Below are 21,469 nucleotides of genomic sequence, written 5' to 3'. Positions count from 1 at the left end.
GCAAATGCTTATATTCCCAACCCCTTCATCTTCCCCACCAAATACACCAATGATATAACAACAATTGTAATGATATTAATAATAACAGTAATTATATAAGAATAGCAACAATAACACAACGTGAACTAGATAGATAGATAGATACTTTATTCATCCCCGTAGGGAAATTCACACTTCCAGCAGTCTACCCCGTTGTTTATTAACAGATGAACATGATGCCCTAGGGGTGCTTGTAGCGGAGTGGATGACGTCACGCTGGTCCAAAAGTTCGACATCCCTGCGGCAGATGGAAATCTTTTCTTTGTGAAAATCCAGGGATACACCACCTCGTGTTAGCAAATCCGCCTCCTCTCCGATTCCCCCCGGCTTTCGTGTCTCTGTATAGCGGCGTTGAAGCCGGATAGCTCCGGGTGGCTACACGTTAGCGTCCGGAATGCTAAACGTGAGCCACCTTTTCGCAAAACACAGCAACTGCGCTCCCTGTGCGCTTCGATGTTTTCCACCAGCACTCGATGATCTTATTTGGTCGTGAGTTCGCATTAACCATGATTACGGATGGTACCGAAGACTTATAACGCCGCTAGCCGCTTAGCTAGCTCCGGCTCTTCTTCCACGATAGGCCTCTTCATCACGCCGGCACGAGAATTCTTCAGGGCAAGGAGTTGATTCCTTGAATACACGCATTTTTGTGCGCTAAAACCCATGTCCATAGAATAGAAGTAATCCATCGTGTAGTTATCAAAACGGGAAGAAAAAACACCGAAGATAGGAGCAGACAATAAAACAATAAATCACCAAAAGTGAGAGATAACAGGGCAGCTGCTGGAAAAGGCAGCCGCTCGTGGCAGCGCCGCTTTGATCTTAGACGCACTATTCCCAATCTCTCGTATCATTCATACCCGATTTTCTTCGTCTCTGTATTCCGCCAGGAATGTTCCTTTGTATCTAAACCTGAACAAGTGAATATTTGGACATTGTTTGATCTGGTCTTGTAAATTGTTCCAAAGTTTGACTCCACACACATACTTTTCCTGGTGGTTCTCACCTTTGGGATTATGAATTTACTACAGCCACTTACGTTATACTTTCCCTCTTTCCGAATGAATAATTTATGATGATTTTCAACATCCCCGAAAAAAATCTTCGTATCTACCGTTTTTCGTAAGTCGAAGGGTTGTAAGCAATGTTCCCTCTAAGCTGCGTGTGTGCGCAATTGTGCACTACCCAGAGCTTTTCCGCGCACAAGAAAATCGAGCCAGCTCACAAAAATCAGGCCTCCAAATTGCAAATTAAGAAGCCAATTAAGTCAAAGTTACAGTGCATGAAGGAAAAAATACAAGGGTTCCCCTAACGTTGTGTTCTAAATGCGGTATTTGGAAGTCAAGGTCCAAGTAGAACAAAGTTGAGTAAAGTCAGTAGAGTTTTTCGAGAACCGGCTTCTTTGGCTTGGCTCACTAAAGGGGTCCTAAACGGCTCTTCAGGTTGTTTTTTTCATCCCTATATGACCAAATATTATGTAAAATTATGCACGAAATGACTTAAAGGAAGGGGGAATAGAACAAAAAAGAAAAAAAAGAAAAAAGTAAAAAAAAAAAAAAGTAGTGTGAAAAGCTGAGAAAAAAAGAAACAAAAGGAAGAGAAAAAAGAAGGAAAAAATTAGAAAAGAAAAGAACGAAACAAAGGAAAAAAAAGTAAATAGAGAACAAAAAGAAAAAAGTAACAGCTCGGAAAAAATAAACACAATTAGATTTTTTTAAAGGAATTTGAAAAAGAAATAGAAAAAAACGGAAGAAATGGAAATCTTGTGAAAGAATTGTAAAAACAAATGACGTTTGTAGGCCGTACAACCTTTGCAATAGTACATCAGTGTTCTCGTTTGCCCGCGTCCCTGCGTCCTAGACGCATCACTTTTGCTGGGGACGCATCGTCTCAAATCAACGTGCGTCCCCGGGACGCAACGTTTTTAACACAAAATTGTCATCATTACCCGATTACTTTTTTTTTTTTTTACAAAGATTTACCGCACTCCAAACTTTTCGTCAGGCAGATCCGCCATTGTTGTTTTGGTCTCGCGGTTCGAGATTTCGTCTGCACGCCGATCTCGGCAAACGAGATCTCGTTGCTTCGAGATGATGTCATTGTTGTGTTGCTTGTTGTCGAGGGAAGGTGCAAATCAACACAAAATTGGTAATTTCTTCAGTGTCAGTAATAAGTTGAAACACAATGCAGAAAGTGATAACAACGGCAATAATTCCGGCACAAAAAGACGGCGGAGAAATTCTTCGGAAGATCGCGGAGGCAAGGAAAACACTTGTGTTGAAGCGAACGATTCGACGAGAGAAAATAAACAAAAGAATACTCTTAGCAAGAAAAGGACTTTTCTGCCAAAATGGACTCAATTATATTCCTGGTTACACTATGAGGAGGATGATAATGGATTGGACCTTGAGAGGGCATTACAACTGTGGCGGGACAGCAAACCACGAAGAATATATGAACTGAAAAATCTTTAACCGATAACTTGCTTTGTATTACCGATTAACTGTGACGATTAAAACTGCATGAATATATAGATTCATATAATTATTTCAGCAATATTATTTTGTATAATGTACAATATTGTTGTGAACTGACAACTGTCGGTGCAATTCTCAATGGGCGAGGTCTTTCCGACAGGTACCTACTTCACGCACGAAGCCAAAGGTGCGGACGACGCGGCGGACGCCGACACGGCCATCATCAACGCGGAAGGCGGCCATTCCAACTCCGACGAAAAGAAAGAATACTACATCTAAAGGCAGCAGGACCCCCGCCGCATTTCCCGTTCCTGTTTTCTCAAGGGACTCGGGATGGGGACGGGGCGACGGTTCATGGTCACCTGAAGGCGAGTTGTCTAGTTTAGTCCGCAGACGTAGGTCCGGGATGTTTTGTGCACGGGGGGTAAAAAATATATGGGAAAAGGGAAAGATGGGTGCGGACGTGGGGGAGGGGGGCGGCAGGGGGGGAGTTAATTCACCGTAGAGAGCTTCATTGTTCAGCACCTACCTAATGTTTATTTTCTTCTTGTGGTCCCGGGAAATTCTGTGCCTTTTTCAGCTTTTTTTTTTTCAGCGTCGGACAAAAAAATTGTTTTTTGTAGTTAAGTTATCGACAAAACTGCCCCCCCTTCCCCTCCTTCTTACCCCTTTGTCCCTACTAGCCCCTGCCAGCCGCGGTCACTTCCATGTTTAAAGTATACCGTGATTCAATCGGCCCCCTTTGGGAGAAAATGCATGGGATACTTTAAAAGTATCATTGTACATAATAATGAGAAAGAGTGGTAAGCCCTACATAACCCCCTTCCCCTACCACCCTTCCACAATCGTCCCAAAATATCCCCTTACCCCTTCCCTAACTTGACTACCTTGATATTGTTAAACAAACACTCATAATAAGGAGAGAAGACACCAGAAATGCATTTCGAGCTAGCAAGAACTTAAATGTGCAGGGTGTTTAGACAAAAAATTGAAATCCTTTAGATATTCCTTACAATAAGTAGGATTTGTACTATTGTACTTTGTACTTGTACTATTTCACGAGCAGATAATTTGTATTTCAAAAGAAAAAACGCATAATCTGCTGGGAACTGTTACCCAAAATATGCTGTAGCATGTTTGGCAGGAGCTGAAATACCAACTTTTGTGAAATTTTTCACCTAATTCGCATGTTTTTTGAATTTTTCATCCAGATTTTAAACAATAAATAGATAACCAACATCGATACTTTTTAATTTCATTTGCCTTAATCGTGTACTTTCTGTGATACTTCCATCTTAAAGGATATCAATGTTTTTGAAACACCCTATACAATAACTAGTCGGTTCTAAAGCCACCCTTCTCTTGATGTCTTTCTTTTTATTCAAAAAATCTTTGGTTACATAAAGTAGACCAACCCTAAACGCTGTGGAAATCCAAGAACATCATCATGGTTGGCCTCCGTGCCCACCGATGGTGGGGACTGACCACAATGGATAGAAACAGTGGCCACAAATAGAACAACCCTAGAATTACAAGATTTCTTCATTGCAATTTGGTTAATCACCAAAATAGAAAAACCTTTAGCGTAAAAGTACCGTCTGGAGACCAACCACTATGATAGAAACAATGGCCACAAATAGAACAACCCTGGCGTTACAAGATTTCTTCATTGCAAGTGTTCAATTATAAAATAGAAAAAACCTTTAACGTTATAAGTACCGCCTGGAGACCAACCACGATGATAGAAACAATGGTCACAAATAGAACAACCCTGGCGTTACAAGATTTCTTCATTGCAAGTGTTCAGTTATCAAAATAGAAACCCCTTTAGCATTATAAGTATTGTCTGGAGACCAACCATGATGATAGAAAGAGTGGTCACAAATAAACCAACCCTGGCATTACAAGATTTCTTCATTGGAGTGTTAAATTATGAAATAGAAAAACCTTTAGCGTTTTAAGCACCGTCTGGAGACCAACCACGATGATAAAAACAGTGGTCACAAAAAGAACAACCCTGGCATTACAAGATTTCTTCATTGCAAGTGTTCAGTTATCAAAATAGAAAAACCTTTAGCATTATAAGTACAATCTGGAGACCAACCACGATGATAGAAATATTGGCCACAAATAGAACAACCCTGGCGTTACAAGATTTCTTCATTGCAAGTGTTCAGTTATCAAAATAGAAACCCCTTTAGCATTATAAGTATTGTCTGGAGACCAACCACGATGATAGAAACAGTGGTCACAAATAAACCAACCCTGGCATTACAAGATTTCTTCATTGCAAATGTTCAATAATGAAATAGAAAAACCTTTAGCGTTTTAAGCACCGTCTGGAGACCAACCACAATGATAAAAACAGTGGTCACAAAAAGAACAACCCTGGCATTACAACATTTCTTCATTGAAAGTGTTCAATTATCAAAATAGAAAAACCTTTAGTGTGATAGGTACTGTCTGAAGACCAACCACGCTGATAGAAACAATGGGCTCAAACAGAACAACCCTGGCGTTACAAGATTCTCATTGCAAAAGTTCAGTTATTAAAATACAACAACCTTCGCATTATATGTACTGTCTGGGAATAAAATGTATTTCTTCATCGCAAGCATTCAATTAATAAAATGAAACAACCCTGACATTACAGAAATTTTCAATGATCAAAATAGAACAACCTCGGAGAGTGGAATGCATAGCACTTCTTTGTCACAAGTGTTATAAAGAACAACCCCCCTCCCTTAATTTCTTTATTTTTTTTGAAAATCTTCTTAGTCGTATAAACTAGACCAACCCTAAAGAGTGTGAAACCTAACCAACATGAACATGGTTGGCCTCCCTGCACAATCAAGGTTGGAAATCAACTACAATGATATAAAAAGTGGCCCCAAATAGAAGAGCCCTGGCATAACAAGTTGTCTTCATTGCAAGCATTCAATGATTAAAATAGTACAATCTCAACATTCCAGGTACTGTCCGGGAATATAAAGTGTGTGGCTGTTGTTTATGAAAGTCACCCTATTTTGCATGAAGGTTTTTTCGTTGCGGAAAGCGGCATGCTAGCGACTTGAAGAAAGCCTTTCCATCGTGATGCGTTCGCGAACGTTCGGTTACTCTCCCATCCCCCTTCGTGCAGGGGTGTGAAATATGTCTTTATTCTTTCTCTCTCTTTCCATTTTTTACTGTCTTTCTTACTCTCTGTCTTTCTTTTTCTTTCTTTCTTTATTTCTGTTTTCTATCTCTCTTTCTCTCTTTCTTTCTCTACTCTTCTCTCTTTTTATATCGCTTTCTTTCCCTCTTTTCCTCTCCTCTTTCTCTATCTTTATCAATCACTTTGTCTCTCTTACTTTCGCTTCTTTCTTCATTTTTGCGTCCCTCTCTCTTTCTCATTCTTTTTCTCTTTCTTTATGTATCCCTATCTGTCTTTTTTTCTTTCAGTCTCTCACTTTCTCCCTCCCTTTTTTGTTCTCCTCTCCTTTTCTGTCCTTCTCTCTCTTTTGTCCTCCTTTTATCTATTTTCTCTCTTGCTGTTGCTCTTTATTTCACCATCTCTCTTACTCTCTTTCTTTTTCTCTCTTTTCTTTCTCTCCGCTCTCTCTCTCTCCTGTTTTATCTCTCCTTTTTCCTCTTTTTTCTTTATTTATTCTCTTTGTCCTCTTTCATTCTATCTCTTTCTCCTTTATGTGTTTCTTCCTCTCTTGCCCTCTTTCTCTTCCCCCTCTTTCGTTCTCTCACTCTTTCTCTCTCTTTCCCCTTTTCTCTTTCTACTTCTCTTTCTCTCTATCCATCTCTCTCTTTCTCTCAGTTTTATAGTTTTATTCTACGTTTTTTTTTCTACCATGTGGCCCCTGAACTCAAATAATTTTGACACAATTTCCCTATTATGTATTCATTATGAACAGTCTTTCCCCTTTTGAGGTTTTTTTTTTGTAAAAAATGTTAACACTGTACGTCAATAACACTGTTTTGTTTTTTTTGTTTTTACGATTCGAGAACGAGAAATCGGTAAATTGTTATTTTTTGTGTCTTATGCTCACTCGATGTTGTTATAATTATTCTTATTATCAGCGTCCTTCATGTGGCATTTTGTTTTTGGAGGATTTGTATTTTTCGATCGCAACATTTTAATGTACTTCCAAAAATGCTCCCAACTTGAGGTTGACTTTTGAAATTGTTTTCAGGGTTTTATATTGAAAATCATTTTCCGTGAGGGTTTTGAGTACGTTGAGTTGAAAAATCGGGGGGTGAGGATATATTAGGGGCCGCAAAAAAAAGATTGGGATTTTTGTAAGAACAGTATTCCCTCGATTTTCGCTGTTAATCTGTTCCGTAACCGACCGTATATGTCGATGCCCCAGAGCACTCTGGGATTTGTAGTGTATAATCCTAGCAAATTCCAGCCCTCTCACTAAAAAGGCCTGTATTGGTTAATTTCTTCCATTTTTTTACTACCCCACTGAGAAACGCCACAGTTGCATCCATCAATATATGGTGTTAGTCTATGCCCCTTACAAAACCCATGTGTTTTTATTTTCTTTGACGTTTTGTCCACCAAAAAGTGAACTGCCCTCGTGCCGCTGCTATTGATTATCCCAGAACGCATATTACTGCAAGCAGGGATCAGCGGAGCACGTTTTTATCAAGCCTGGTGGCTCTTTTTTGCCGTTATTTCCACTTAAAATGCACTGCTCTGGTGCAGCTGCAATCCATTATCCCTATTCCATTATTGCTGCAAACGGGGCCCCACAGAAGGCATTTTAGTCGGGAGACATGCCATTCTAGCCTGCCTGAATTGAAATTTACAGTTATGGCCTAGATCCATTATCCCCCGTTGACTATTGCTGAAGCATAGGCCGGCAAAGTGCATGTGTTTCGGTTCTGGCAGCTAAAGCGTACCATTATGGCCCACCTAAAATTAGCTGAATTGTTTCGGTTGCGATCCATTATCCCAGTCATGGCGGCCCTTTTTTTTATTTTCTGCCTCAAATGAACAACACATGTTTGGCTAAGATCCATTACCCCTGATCCCATATTGCTGCAAGCGGGGACTTAAGTCAGGAGGCATTCAGTTCTGACCCACCTAAAATTAATTTTACTGTTTTGGCTGCGTTCCTTTATTCCCAATTGCCTTTTTCTGAGGGCAGAAGCTAGCAAAATATATATATTTTTCCATTCAGGCTGCCTAAGTCTGCCATTGTGGCCCACCTAAAATGAACTGGACGGTTTTTGGCCGTGATTGATTATCCCTTGTTGAATATTACTCAAAGTGGGGCAGGGAAGGAAAAAAAGGCGTCATGTGTGGCGGCCCTTCTTTTCCATGCTTTCCTCCTATGATAAACAGCACCCGCCAGTCTGCGATCCGTTATCCTCGATCGACTATTGCAACGAGCTGGGACTGTCGGACGGCACTTTTGTTGGGAGGCTTGCCTCTATGGCCCGCCTAAAATGAAATGCTTGGTTGTGATTATTCATTGTGATCCATTATCCCTTGTTGACTATTGTTAAGAACACGGGCCAGCAGAACTCATTTTGTTTCTGTTCAGGCTGCCAAAATGTGCCATTGTGGCCCACCTAAAATGAACTGCTCTTTTCTTCGTCCGCGATCCATTATCCCTTGTTAGATAGTATTCAGTGCGGAGCAGAGAAAGAAAAAATGTGTCATGTGTGGCAGCTCTTTTTTCCATGCTTTCCTCCTAAAATAAACAGCACCCTCGAGGATGAGATCCGTTATCCTTGGTCGACTATTGCAGTAAGTTGGGTCTGCCAGACGGCACTTAAGTTGGGAGGCTTGCATTTCTGGCCCGCCTTAAATGAATTGCTTGGTTGTGGTTATCCATTGTGATCCATTATCCCTTGCTGACTTGTTAAGAACACTGGCCAGCAGAACTCATTTCTTTTCTGTTCAGGCTGCCAAAATGTGCCATTGTGGCCTACTTAAAATAAACTGCTCTTCTTTTCGGCCGCGATCCATTATCCCTTGTTGAATCGTACTCAGTGCGGGGCAGAGAAAGAAAAAATGTGTCATGTGTGGCAGCTCTTTGTTCCATACTTTCCTCCGAAAATAAACAGCACCCGCGAGGATGAGATTTGTTATCCTTGGTCGACTATTGCAGTGAGTTGGGTCTGCCAGGCTGCACCTAAGTTGGCAGGCTTGCCTAAAATTAATTGCTTTGTTGTGGTTATCCATTGTGATCCATTATCCCTTGTTGACTTTTGTAAAGAACACAGGCCAGCAGAACTCACTTCATTTCTGTTCAGGCTGTCAAAGTGTGCCATTGTTCGCCACTTAAAATCAGCTGCACTTTTTCAACCGCGATCCATTATCCCTTGTTGAATAGTACTCAGTGCGGGGCAGAGAAAGAAAGAATGTGTCGTGTGTGGTGGCCCTTTTTTTCATACATTCTGTCTAAAATGACGAGCCGCGCGGCCGGGATCCATTATCCTCGGTCAACTTCTCCTGAAAGTTCCTTTTTTCATATCATGGGGGGTTCCGGTCCCCATTAATGGCGATAAACGAGGGATTACAGTACCGTGTATTTGTTTTTCTTTTCTTTTTTAATGACCAGGCACTCCATGTTATATTCGTTTATAAATCCAAGGATTCGGTTGTACGTGAAGTGAATTTTCTACTAAATGTCCATTTCACTTTTGAACATTAGGTTGGATTTTCTAGTGTTTTTTTTTGGAACTAATTGCCCTCAGGTTCACGCTTCACTTCAACAATATCGAAACAAAAAAAAGGAAAGAAAAAAAAACTGCGAAATTCTCTCTTTTGTCATCCGTGTTGTACATGCTTCTGTATTTTTTCCGAATTCATATTTGAGTGCACTGTAAAAGTCGTGCGAGTACTGCTTTGTGGAATCCCAGAAGTTGTCATATTTACTGTCCACCTCGAACGCACCGTCGCCTCGGGAAGCTCCACGTAAAATTGTCGTCACGGTTTTGAGTTGTTATTTTTTTTTCAATTAATTTCTTTTCTTTTTTTTGGATGAATATTTTGCCGTTCTGGGAAATGTTCACTTGTAGTAACGCGAGGAAAAAGAGTTCCACGTTCCCATACACATTTTGTATCGGTTGATAAATAGACATTTTTTTACAAAAAAAAACACGCGAGAAAAAAATACAAATAAAGAGTTCTTGTCTTAATAAAATACAAATATCAATGTCCAAAATAAAATGTCTGGTTTTTCGTTTTTGAAGGTTGGAGTTTTTCATATGTTGGGGTATTTTATCTTGGAGGGGAAAATGTTCATAACATAACAGAACTTTTTATTCTTTACATTCTAAGTATATCTCTAAAACAGAGGTGTCAAACTCATTTTACCTGGGGGCCAAAAATGCTATAAAAAAATATCACGGGGGCCAGACAAGTAAGTTTAAGAGAAAAAGAAAGGGAGAAAAAGAGAGAGGGGAGGAATGAGAGAGCAATAAACAGATAGGGAGAACAAGGGAGACAGACTAACAGTAAGAGAAAAAGAGCAGAATTGAGATATGAATGGAGAAATAAAGAGAGAGATAAAGAATAAAAGAAAGAAATGAAGAGAGAAAGAAAAAGAAGGATAAAAAGAATGAGAGAAGTGAAATGACAGAGAAAGAAGGATAATGGGCAGGGGAAAAGAGAGACAAAGTGAGGTGAGAGAGAGATCAAAAAGGGGAGAGAAAGAGAGGGTGAGAAGGAAAGAGAAAATTACAAAAAAAAGAGAAAGAAAGAAAGAAATACAATTTCAACGTAAGTTACAGAGAGTTGAAGAGTGAGAGAGAGAGAGATAGAGAAGAGAGAGAAAAAAGAAAGAGATAAAAAGAGAGAGTGAACAGGAGAAAGTGAGAGAGGGAGAGAAAATAAAGGTTTTGCGAGGTTTAACTGGCCTGGATGACATTCGGTGGAAATATTTAAAACTACAGCTCATTTTCCTCTTGCACTTCTCTCACAGTTGTCTTGGGGGCCAGATTTAAACCATTGGTGGGCCTGATCTGGCCCGCGGGCCGTCTTTTTGACGCAAGTGCTCTAAAGTAATAATGTAGAAAATATGTATTGCTACATTTTTATGGGTTTTTGTAGTACCCCTTAATAGTACCTCTTTAAAAATATATTTTTAAAAATTAAGACTTTTTCAAAGCTACGCAAATTAAGGGGACTAATTTTATAACTAATATTAGTAAGTATTATATAGCGACCCCTAGTACAGCAAAAATACGTCATTCAAATATCTCAGAAACATGATTTTTCTTCAAGAAATTTCTGATTATTTTACAGGATTTGAGACGTTCTCTGAAGAAAAAGCAATGTTTGGCCGCCATCTTGCAACTACGGAATCCCGATTGACCATTAAGCGAAGGTAGCCTGACCTGGTGGTGGTTTCAACACACAGCCGAGGCCTGCATGTTCAGGCATCTGGTGCTTTTTTCCACTATTTCCTTCTCTAGCCACTCATTTTAGGCACTTGGTTGCAGTTCATGGGTCGCAGCTCGCTGCTATTGTTATTTCTAGCTGCTCTTCCTCTGCCTTCGGTGTTACTCGCCTTCCCTGGCTGTGTGTGCAAACGACATAGCTAAAATTGGTGATCTAGACCTTGTCATCTTTTACTTTTTTTATTTTTTATTTTTTATTTGAAGGAAACAAATCATCTAAATTCTGCTTTAAAACCTTAGTTTGTTTTCCAAATTCTTATCAATTTTTCAAATAATTTTCTACCCAAATAAACACAACCGGACCAGTTATCGATTGCGGCGACCATAAGTGCAAAAGGAAACGCATTTGATGTCGGCGTAGGTTGTATTCCATATTTCGCTGAAGAATATCACAGCCGAACACCGACTAGTTGTAACTGAACAAAACCTGAAAGTAGGAAAACACAGGGGGCATATTCACACATGGTTAGAGCAGCTACATCATTTTCCAATGCCAACCAGCTCTAAGAGAACAAAACATGAAAGGACACAATGCAGGATATGCTAGAACACTAATTAGCTCTAACTGAACAAAACATGAAAGTAAAGACCACTCAGGCAAGGATAGGACGAAAGTGCCTTGACGACGAGACTATCAACTAAAATACCTGCACACTAATTTGTAGTAGCGGGACTAAACATGAAAGGAAGACGTTTCAGAATATGTTGGGTCACTAATTAGCTCTGACTGAACAAAACATGAAAAAAGATGACCCATGGTATGTACCACCAAATATACCGCAGGCAGACTAGCTAGCTGTAACTGGACAAAACATGAAAGGAAGAGTCTTCAGCCCATGGCGAAATATCAACTGTTTTTGGGTTAGCAAAACAAGCTTTACATATTTGAAGTAAACCAATCATCTAACCCTACTTTTAAACTTTATTTTGTTTTCCAAATTCTTATCATCAGGGCATGTACCACCAAATATAACACGGGCACGCTAACTGAACAAAACATGAAAGGAAGAACGTTCGGCCTATGGTGAAATACCAACTTATTTTGGGTTAGCAGATTTGAAATAAACAAATCATCTAAACCTGATATTTTACTTTAGTTTGTTTTCCAAATTCTTATCAATCTTTCACTTCTTCTCGAATAAACACAACCGGACCAGCTAACGATTGCGGCGACCATAAGTGAAAAAAAAGATGCATTTAATGTCCGCGTAGGTATTATTACATATTCCGCTGAAGAATGTCACAGCAGAACAACAACTGGTTCTAACCGAACAAAACCTGAAAGGAGGAAAATACAGGAAATATATTGACGCATGGTTTGAACAGCTACATGTTTTTCCAATGTCAACCAGCTCTAACAGAACAAAACATGAAAGGAGGACATTGCACGATCAATTATTACCTCTAACTGAACAAAACATGAAAAGGAAACATTCAAGCATGTATAGAGCAAGAGTGCCTTGACGACGAGACCATCAACTCAAATGCCTGAACACTAATTTGTAGTAGCTGGACTGAACATGAAAGAAAGGCAATTTAGAATATGTTGGGTCACTATATATCTAAAATGGCACACTTATTTGTAGTAGCTGGACCAAACAAGAAAGGAAGACGTTTCAGAATATGTTGGGTCACCGATTGACTCTGACCCAGAGCATGTACCACCAAATATAACACTGGCACACTAGCTAGCTGTAACTGAACAAAACATGAAAGAAGGAACGTTCAACCAACGGTGAAATACAAACCTCTTTTGGGTTAGCAGATTTGAAGTAAACAAATCATCCAAACCTGCTTTTAAACCTTGGTATTTTCAAAATACTCATCAATTTCTCAGAGAAGCTTCGCAGAGGTTGTGTTTCATATTCCACAGCAGAAAACCAATTGGTTCTAACTGAACAAAATCTGAAAGAAAGAAAACACAGGGAACATATTCACGCATGGATAGAGTAGCTACATCATTTTCTAATGCCAACCAGCTCTAATAGAACAAAACATGAAAGGAGACAATGCACGATATGCTAGAACACTAATTACCTCTAACTGAACAAAACATGAAAGTAAAGACCACTCGGGCAAGGATAGAACGAAAGTGCCTTGACAACGAGACCATCAACTAAAATGCTTGCTCACTAATTTGTAGTAACTGGACTGAACATGAAAGGAAGGCACTTCAGAATATGTCGGGTCACTATTTAGCACTGACCGAACAAAACGTGAAAGAAATGGCACACTAATCTGTAGTAGCTGGACTAAACATGAAAGGAAGACGATTCAGAATATGTTGGGTCACTAATTGGCTCAGACCCAGGGCATGTACCACCAAATATAACACTGGCACACTAGCTAGCTGTAACTGAACAAAACATGAAAGGAGAAACGTTCAGCCTATGGTAAAATACCAACTTATTTTGGGTTAGCAGATTTGAAGTAAACATATCATCTAATCCTGCTTTTAAAATCTTGCTTTTTTTGGAAAAAATACTCATTAATTTCTCAGAGAAGTTTCCCCTCAAATAAACTCAACCGGACCAGCTATCGCTTGCGGCGACCATAAGTGAAAAAAAAAAAAATCTTATTCGATGTCCGCAGAGGTTGTGTTTCATATTCCACAGCAGAAAACCAATTGGTTCTAACTGAACAAAATCTGAAAGGAAGAAAACACAGGGAACATATTCACGCATGGATAGAGTAGCTACATCATTTTCCAATGCCAACCAGCTCTAATAGAACAAAACATGAAAGGAGACAATGCAGGATATGCTAGAACACTAATTAGCTCTAACTGAACAAAACATGAAAGGAAAAAACACTCAGGCATGAAAGTGCCTTGACGACAAGACCATCAACTAAAATGCCTGCACTCTAATTTGTAGTAGCTGGAGTGAACATGAAAGGAAGGCACTTCAGAATATGTCGGGTCACTGTTTCGCTCTGACCGAACAAAACGTGAAAAAATGGCACACTAATTTGTAGTAGCTGAACTAAACATGAAAGGAAGACATTTCAGAATATGTTGGGTCACTAATTGGCTCAGACCCAGGGCATGTACCACCAAATATAACACTGGCACACTAGCTAGCTGTAACTGAACAAAACATGAAAGTAGGAACGTTCAGCCTATGGTGAAATACCAACTTATTTTGGGTTAGCAGATTTGACGTAAACAAATCATCTAATCCTGCTCTTAAATCTTGTTTTTTATTGAAATCATCATCAAATTCTCAGAGAAGCTTCCCCTCAAATAAACTCAACCGGACCAGCTATCGATTGCGCCGACCATAAGTGAAAAAAGATGAATTTAATGTCCGTAGAGGTTGTATTACATATTCCGCTGAAGAATATAGCAGCAAAACACCAACTGGTTCTAACTGAACAAAACCTGAAAAGAAGAAAACACAGGAAATATATTGACGCATGGTTTGAACAGTTACATGTTTTTCCAATGCCAACCAGCTCTATCAGAACAAAACATGAAAGGAGGACATTGATCAATCACTTCTTACCTCTAACTGAACAAAACATGTAAAGGAAACACTCAAGCATGTATAAAGCAAGAGTGCCTTGACGACGAGACCATCAACTTAAATGCCTGCACACTAATTTGTCGTAGCTGGACTGAACATGAAAGGAAGCTAATTAAGAATATGTCGGGTCACTATTCAGCTCTGATTGAACAAAACGCAAAAAAATGGCACATTAATTTGTAGTAGCTGGACTAAACATGAAAGGAAGACGATTCAGAATATGTTGGGTCACTCCGACCCAGGGCATGTACCACCAAATATAACACAGGCACACTAACTGAACAAAACATGAAAGTAAGAACGTACGCCTATGGTGAAATATCAACTTATTTTGGGTTAGCAGATTTGACGTAAACAAATCATCTAATCCTGCTTTTAAAATCTTGTTTTTTATTGAAATCAATTTTCAGAGAAGCTTCCCCTCAAACGAACACGACCGGACCGGCTATCGATTGCGGCGACCATAAGTGAAAGAAAAATGGCATTTAATGTCCGCAGAGGTTGTATTACATATTCCGCTGAGGAGTGCGGCGGAGAGGAAGATATTATCTTTTTAATTACATTCTCACCTCGGGCTCTCCTCACAGCGTCTTAAATAAGTAAAGGCGATAGCGCCATCGATTCCAAGGCTAGTCGGCTAGCGCTCATTGAAAACCGACTTGTGAGTGCCGGTTTAATGTGCACGCGGGTCACCGTTACTCAATATTCCCCGGTTATTCTGAGGGAAATCCCATTCGCTGGTTTTTAATTGCTTCCGGAAGGCGCAAAAAAATGACGCTGTCGTTGAGCTCGAGTGTGGTCGGGGTCGCTTGTCGATGGGCGGATTGAAGAAAACGGAAGCTCCTCATTCATGCAATGTTTGCGTTCCCTCGTCTGCTACAAGCCACGTGAACTCCTCTTTCCACCATTAATGTACGTTTACGTTTTGTAGCGTCATCAATTTTGTTACCTTCTTTTGAATCTTTCTTCTGGGGCTGAGGTTTTGCCTTGATTCCTCACCACTCTTTCTATGGGTCAGTGGTCTATGAAAGGAACTGTTATCTCGTCCCTTCTTGTTTTCAGATTCAGAATATTTACTGTCACGGTCACAAAGACCCACAAAACGTCGTTCGGAGCATCCATTCATCCGGTAATTGAAAGAAAATACAAAATCCAAAGCATAAATATCCTGAAAAAATATATAGAAAAAAAAACCAAACCTCATAAATAACCCAATGTAATTTATGTATTGATAATAATAATCATTGATAAATAATTCATATATAAATCATCTACAATTCATATATATCTATCCATCCATCCATTATCTGCACCGCTTATCCTCAGTAGGGTCGCGGGGTGCTGGAGCCCATCCCAGCTATCTATGGGCACTGGGCAGGGGACACCCTGAACTGGTTGCCAGCCAGTCACAGGGCACACAGGGACAGACAATTCGCTCGCTCATTCACACCTAGGGACAATTTGCACTGGCCAATTAACCTGATAATGCATGATTTTGGAATGTGGGAAGAAACCCCCGCAAGCACGGGGAGAACATGCAAACTCCACACAGGAATTTATATTGGCTCTCGTACTCGGATTGTGATCCGAACACGGAAGTGGGTCTTCCGTAGCGAGTGATGGCGGTGTCAGGGGCAGAAAAACTGGTCGGTAGCCGGGACCTGGAGAGCAAAGCGTGGTCGGGTCGGAAAGGAGTCGTAAGCCAGGACGGGAGAGTGGACTTAGTCGGGATCAAAAATGGGTCGTAAGCCAGGACGGGAGAGCAGACGTGGTCAGGATAAAAACAGGTCGTAGCCGGAGACAAACGGGAGCAAAAACAGGACAGGTGGGAGTCAGGGTCGAAAAAGGCTTACCTTGTGTAAACGGGTTCGCAGACGGACTGACAACAGGGGATTGACAGTACTGGGTTTAAGTAGGGACCAGGAGCCAATCAGAGCATGTCGGTATTTTCATGACACCTTCATGCCAACCAATAGCAGACTAGCATCGTATATGATGTCGACCAATAGCGGACTTGCGTCATGACGATTGTTTTCGGGCTTGCAAAATGATTTCATGCAGCAAAGGGGGAACAAAAAGCATTGTATTGCGCACCTCAAAGATGAAAATTTGGTAAGGCGGGGACTTTGTACCCCAGGGGTCCACTTTCTGTAAATTCCCTGACCCGTGCAGGCCTCAAAGAAGAAAAGAACTTGCTCCAGGTTTTAACCCCGGGATGACCTTCTGATGTGGTCAAGTGAGCGGAACGTTAACAGGGCACCTTCATCGCTGCAAGGCACCAAAGCGGAAAAACCTCAAGGGCCGGACTTTAGACTTTGGCCCCGTTCCGTCTCGGGTCAACTGAACGGTCCTCGAATAGAGGCTCAATCTGCTGCAGGGCGGCTGAGTCAGGAGAAAATGCTTCCACTTTTCTTCAAGTACAGGTGAGAAAAAGAAAAAAATCTTGGATGAGATGTCTATAATGACCAGTGTTAGAAACGTATCTTTGAAAGAGTAACTGCTTCTTCGAAAAGGTAGCTGAACTACTCTTTAGTAAAAGTAACCAGTTACCAGGGAAAGTAATTGTTTCGGCTTGGCTCAATGAAAACAGATGGCTCTTTCGTGTCCGAAACAACGCTTCAGGTTGTTTATGTCGCTTTAATCCCAACATTACCAATTATTATGGAACATCATGCACGGAATGACTTCACTTCTTTCTTCATTTTCCTCATGTTGGGGTTTTTGAGTTTTTCCTTGCCCTTATGTAGGTTTTAGATCAGGGGATGATGTCATAATAGTCTGTAATAGTAGTCTGTGGTTTGCAATGTGATTAAGGGCTATACAAATAAAAATGACTTGACTTGACTTAAAAAGGGTAAAATAACTTTTTTCGTTACTTTAAAAGAAGTTGTATCTGAAAGAAATGTAACATTTATGAGCAAATGCAAAACACGGCGGTGACTACTGTTACCGGAATTCTCTTGTAGAGGTAAGAATTCCGACTATTTTTAGGGAAACAGCGTTTTTGGCTCGGCTCACTAAAAAACAAATGGCTCTTTCGGGTCCCAAACGACTCTTCAGGTTGTTTATGTCGCTTTAATCCCTATGAATTATTATACAACATTATGCACGAAATGACTTAAAAATGGGGTAAATAACTATTTCTGTCACTTTAAAGGAGAAGTATGTCAAAGAATTTGAACTTTTCCGAGCAAATACAAAACATCACGGTGACTACTTTGCCTGGAATTTACCTATAAAAGTGGATATTCCCACTAGCTTTAGGAAACTGGCGTTTTTGGCTCGACTCATTAAAAAAACAGATGGCTCTTTCGGGTCCCAAACGACTCTTCAGGTTGTTTATGTCGCTTTAATCCCTATGAATTATTATATAACATTATGCACGAAATGACTTAAAAATGGGGGAAAATAACTATTTCTGTTACTTTAAAGGAGAATTATGTCAAAGAATTTGAACTTTTCTGAGCAAATACGAAACACCGCGGTGACTACTTTGCCTGGAATTTACCTATAAAAGTGGATATTCCCACTAGCTTTAGGAAACTGGCGTTTTTGGCTCGACTCATTAAAAAAACAGATGGCTCTTTCGGGTCCCAAACGACTCTTCAGGTTGTTTATGTCGCTTTAATCCCTATGAATTATTATATAACATTATGCACGAAATGACTTAAAAATGGGGGAAAATAACTATTTCTGTTACTTTAAAGGAGAATTATGTCAAAGAATTTGAACTTTTCTGAGCAAATACGAAACACCGCGGTGACTACTTTGCCTGGAATTTACCTGTAAAAGTGGATATTCCCACTAGTTTTAGGGAACTGGCATTTTTGGCTCGACTCACAAAAAAACACCTTTCCAGTCCCAAACGACTCTTCAGGTTGTTTATGTCGCTTTAATCCCTATGAATTATTATTTAACATTATGCACAAAATGACTTAAAAATGGGGGAAAATAACTTTTTCCGCTACTTTAAAAGAGAAGTATGTCAAAGAATTTGAACTTTTCTGAGCAAATACGAAACACCGCGGTGACTACTTTGCCTGGAATTTACCTGTAAAAGTGGATATTTCCACTAGTTTTAGGGAACTGGCATTTTTGGCTCGACTCACTAAAAAACACCTTTCCGGTCCCAAACGACTCTTCAGGTTGTTTATGTCGCTTTAATCCCTACGAGTTATTATATAACATTATGCACGGAATGACTTAAAAATGGGGGAAAATAACTATTTCTGTTACTTTAGAGGAGAAGTATGTCAAAGAATTTGAACTTTTCTGAGCAAATACGAAACACCGCGGTGACTACTTTGCCTGGAATTTACCTGTAAAAGTGGATATTCCCACTAGTTTTAGGGAACTGGCATTTTTGGCTCGACTCACTAAAAAACACCTTTCGGGTCCCAAACGACTCTTCAGGTTGTTTATGTCGCTTTAATCCCTACGAGTTATTATATAACATTATGCACGGAATGACTTAAAAATGGGGGAAAATAACTATTTCTGTTACTTTAGAGGAGAAGTATGTCAAATAATTTGAACTTTTCTGAGCAAATACGAAACACCGCGGTGACTACTTTGCCAGGAATTTACCTGTAAAAGTGGATATTCCCACTAGTTTTAGGGAACTGGCATTTTTGGCTCGACTCACAAAAAAACACCTTTCCAGTCCCAAACGACTCTTCAGGTTGTTTATGTCGCTTTAATCCCTATGAATTATTATTTAACATTATGCACAAAATGACTTAAAAATGGGGGAAAATAACTTTTTCCGCTACTTTAAAAGAGAAGTATGTCAAAGAATTTGAACTTTTCTGAGCAAATACGAAACACCGCGGTGACTACTTTGCCTGGAATTTACCTGTAAAAGTGGATATTTCCACTAGTTTTAGGGAACTGGCATTTTTGGCTCGACTCACTAAAAAACACCTTTCCGGTCCCAAACGACTCTTCAGGTTGTTTATGTCGCTTTAATCCCTACGAGTTATTATATAACATTATGCACGGAATGACTTAAAAATGGGGGAAAATAACTATTTCTGTTACTTTAAAAGAGAAGTATGTCAAAGAATTTGAACTTTTCTGAGCAAATACGAAACACCGCGGTGACTACTTTGCCTGGAATTTACCTGTAAAAGTGGATATTCCCACTAGTTTTAAGGAACTGGCATTTTTGGCTCGACTCACTAAAAAAAACACCTTTCGGGTCCCAAACGACTCTTCAGGTTGTTTATGTCGCTTTAATCCCTATGAATTATTATATAACATTATGCACGAAATGACTTAAAAATGGGGGAAAATAACTTTCTGTTACTTTAGAGGAGAAGTATGTCAAATAATTTGAACTTTTCTGAGCAAATACGAAACACCGCGGTGACTACTTTGCCTGGAATTTACCTGTAAAAGTGGATATTCCCACTAGTTTTAGGGAACTGGCATTTTTGGCTCGACTCACTAAAAAACACCTTTCGGGTCCCAAACGACTCTTCAGGTTGTTTATGTCGCTTTAATCCCTACGAGTTATTATATAACATTATGCACGGAATGACTTAAAAATGGGGGAAAATAACTATTTCTGTTACTTTAGAGGAGAAGTATGTCAAATAATTTGAACTTTTCTGAGCAAATACGAAACACCGCGGTGACTACTTTGCCAGGAATTTACCTGTAAAAGTGGATATTCCCACTAGTTTTAGGGAACTGGCATTTTTGGCTCGACTCACAAAAAAACACCTTTCCGGTCCCAAACGACTCTTCAGGTTGTTTATGTCGCTTTAATCCCTATGAATTATTATATAACATTATGCACGAAATGACTTAAAAATGGGGGAAAATAACTTTCTGTTACTTTAGAGGAGAAGTATGTCAAATAATTTGAACTTTTCTGAGCAAATACGAAACACCGCGGTGACTACTTTGCCTGGAATTTACCTGTAAAAGTGGATATTCCCACTAGTTTTAGGGAACTGGCATTTTTGGCTCGACTCACTAAAAAACACCTTTCGGGTCCCAAACGACTCTTCAGGTTGTTTATGTCGCTTTAATCCCTACGAGTTATTATATAACATTATGCACGGAATGACTTAAAAATGGGGGAAAATAACTATTTCTGTTACTTTAGAGGAGAAGTATGTCAAAGAATTTGAACTTTTCTGAGCAAATACGAAACACCGCGGTGACTACTTTGCCTGGAATTTACCTGTAAAAGTGGATATTCCCACTAGTTTTAGGGAACTGGCTTTTTTGGCACGGTTCACTAAAAAACACCTTTCGGGTCCCAAACGACTCTTCAGGTTGTTTATGTCGCTTTAATCCCTACGAGTTATTATATAACATTATGCACGGAATGACTTAAAAATGGGGGAAAATAACTATTTCTGTTACTTTAGAGGAGAAGTATGTCAAATAATTTGAACTTTTCTGAGCAAATACGAAACACCGCGGTGACTACTTTGCCAGGAATTTACCTGTAAAAGTGGATATTCCCACTAGTTTTAGGGAACTGGCATTTTTGGCTCAAATCACAAAAAAAACACCTTTCCGGTCCCAAACGACTCTTCAGGTTGTTTATGTCGCTTTAATCCCTATGAATTATTATTTAACATTATGCACAAAATGACTTAAAAATGGGGGAAAATAACTTTTTCCGTTACTTTAAAAGACAAGTATGTCAAAGAATTTGAACTTTTCTGAGCAAATACGAAACACCGCGGTGACTACTTTGCCTGGAATTTACCTGTAAAAGTGGATATTCCCACTAGTTTTAGGGAACTGGCATTTTTGGCTCGACTCACTAAAAAACACCTTTCGGGTCCCAAACGACTCTTCAGGTTGTTTATGTCGCTTTAATCCCTATGAATTATTATATAACATTATGCACGAAATGACTTAAAAATGGGGGAAAATAACTATTTCTGTTACTTTAGAGGAGAAGTATGTCAAAGAATTTGAACTTTTCTGAGCAAATACGAAACACCGCGGTGACTACTTTGCCTGGAATTTACCTGTAAAAGTGGATAT

The 21,469-nt window shown here is 39.7% G+C and overlaps 1 protein-coding gene across 5 annotated transcripts in view; it reads left to right on the top strand.

Annotated features, from left to right (window-relative positions):
* cadm1a (cell adhesion molecule 1a) overlaps positions 1-9,696 on the top strand; it is a 424,802-nt gene extending 415,106 nt beyond the window's left edge. For all 5 annotated transcript variants that reach the window (XM_088320581.1, XM_088320580.1, XM_088320578.1 and 2 more), the window contains one exon: positions 2,677-9,696. In XM_088320581.1, the coding sequence (XP_088176707.1) occupies positions 2,677-2,795 (119 nt within the window). In that variant the 3' untranslated portion in view covers positions 2,796-9,696. The remainder of the gene's footprint in view (positions 1-2,676) is intronic.
* The last annotated feature ends 11,773 nt before the right edge of the window (positions 9,697-21,469 follow it).

Source organism: Urocampus carinirostris, chromosome 17 (assembly GCF_059441175.1).
Source record: "Urocampus carinirostris isolate Australia breed hairy pipefish chromosome 17, RoL_Ucar_1.0, whole genome shotgun sequence".
Classification (NCBI taxonomy): domain Eukaryota; kingdom Metazoa; phylum Chordata; class Actinopteri; order Syngnathiformes; family Syngnathidae; genus Urocampus; species Urocampus carinirostris.
Note: the sequence above shows the minus strand (reverse complement) of the source record. Positions and strands in the feature narration are given on the sequence as shown.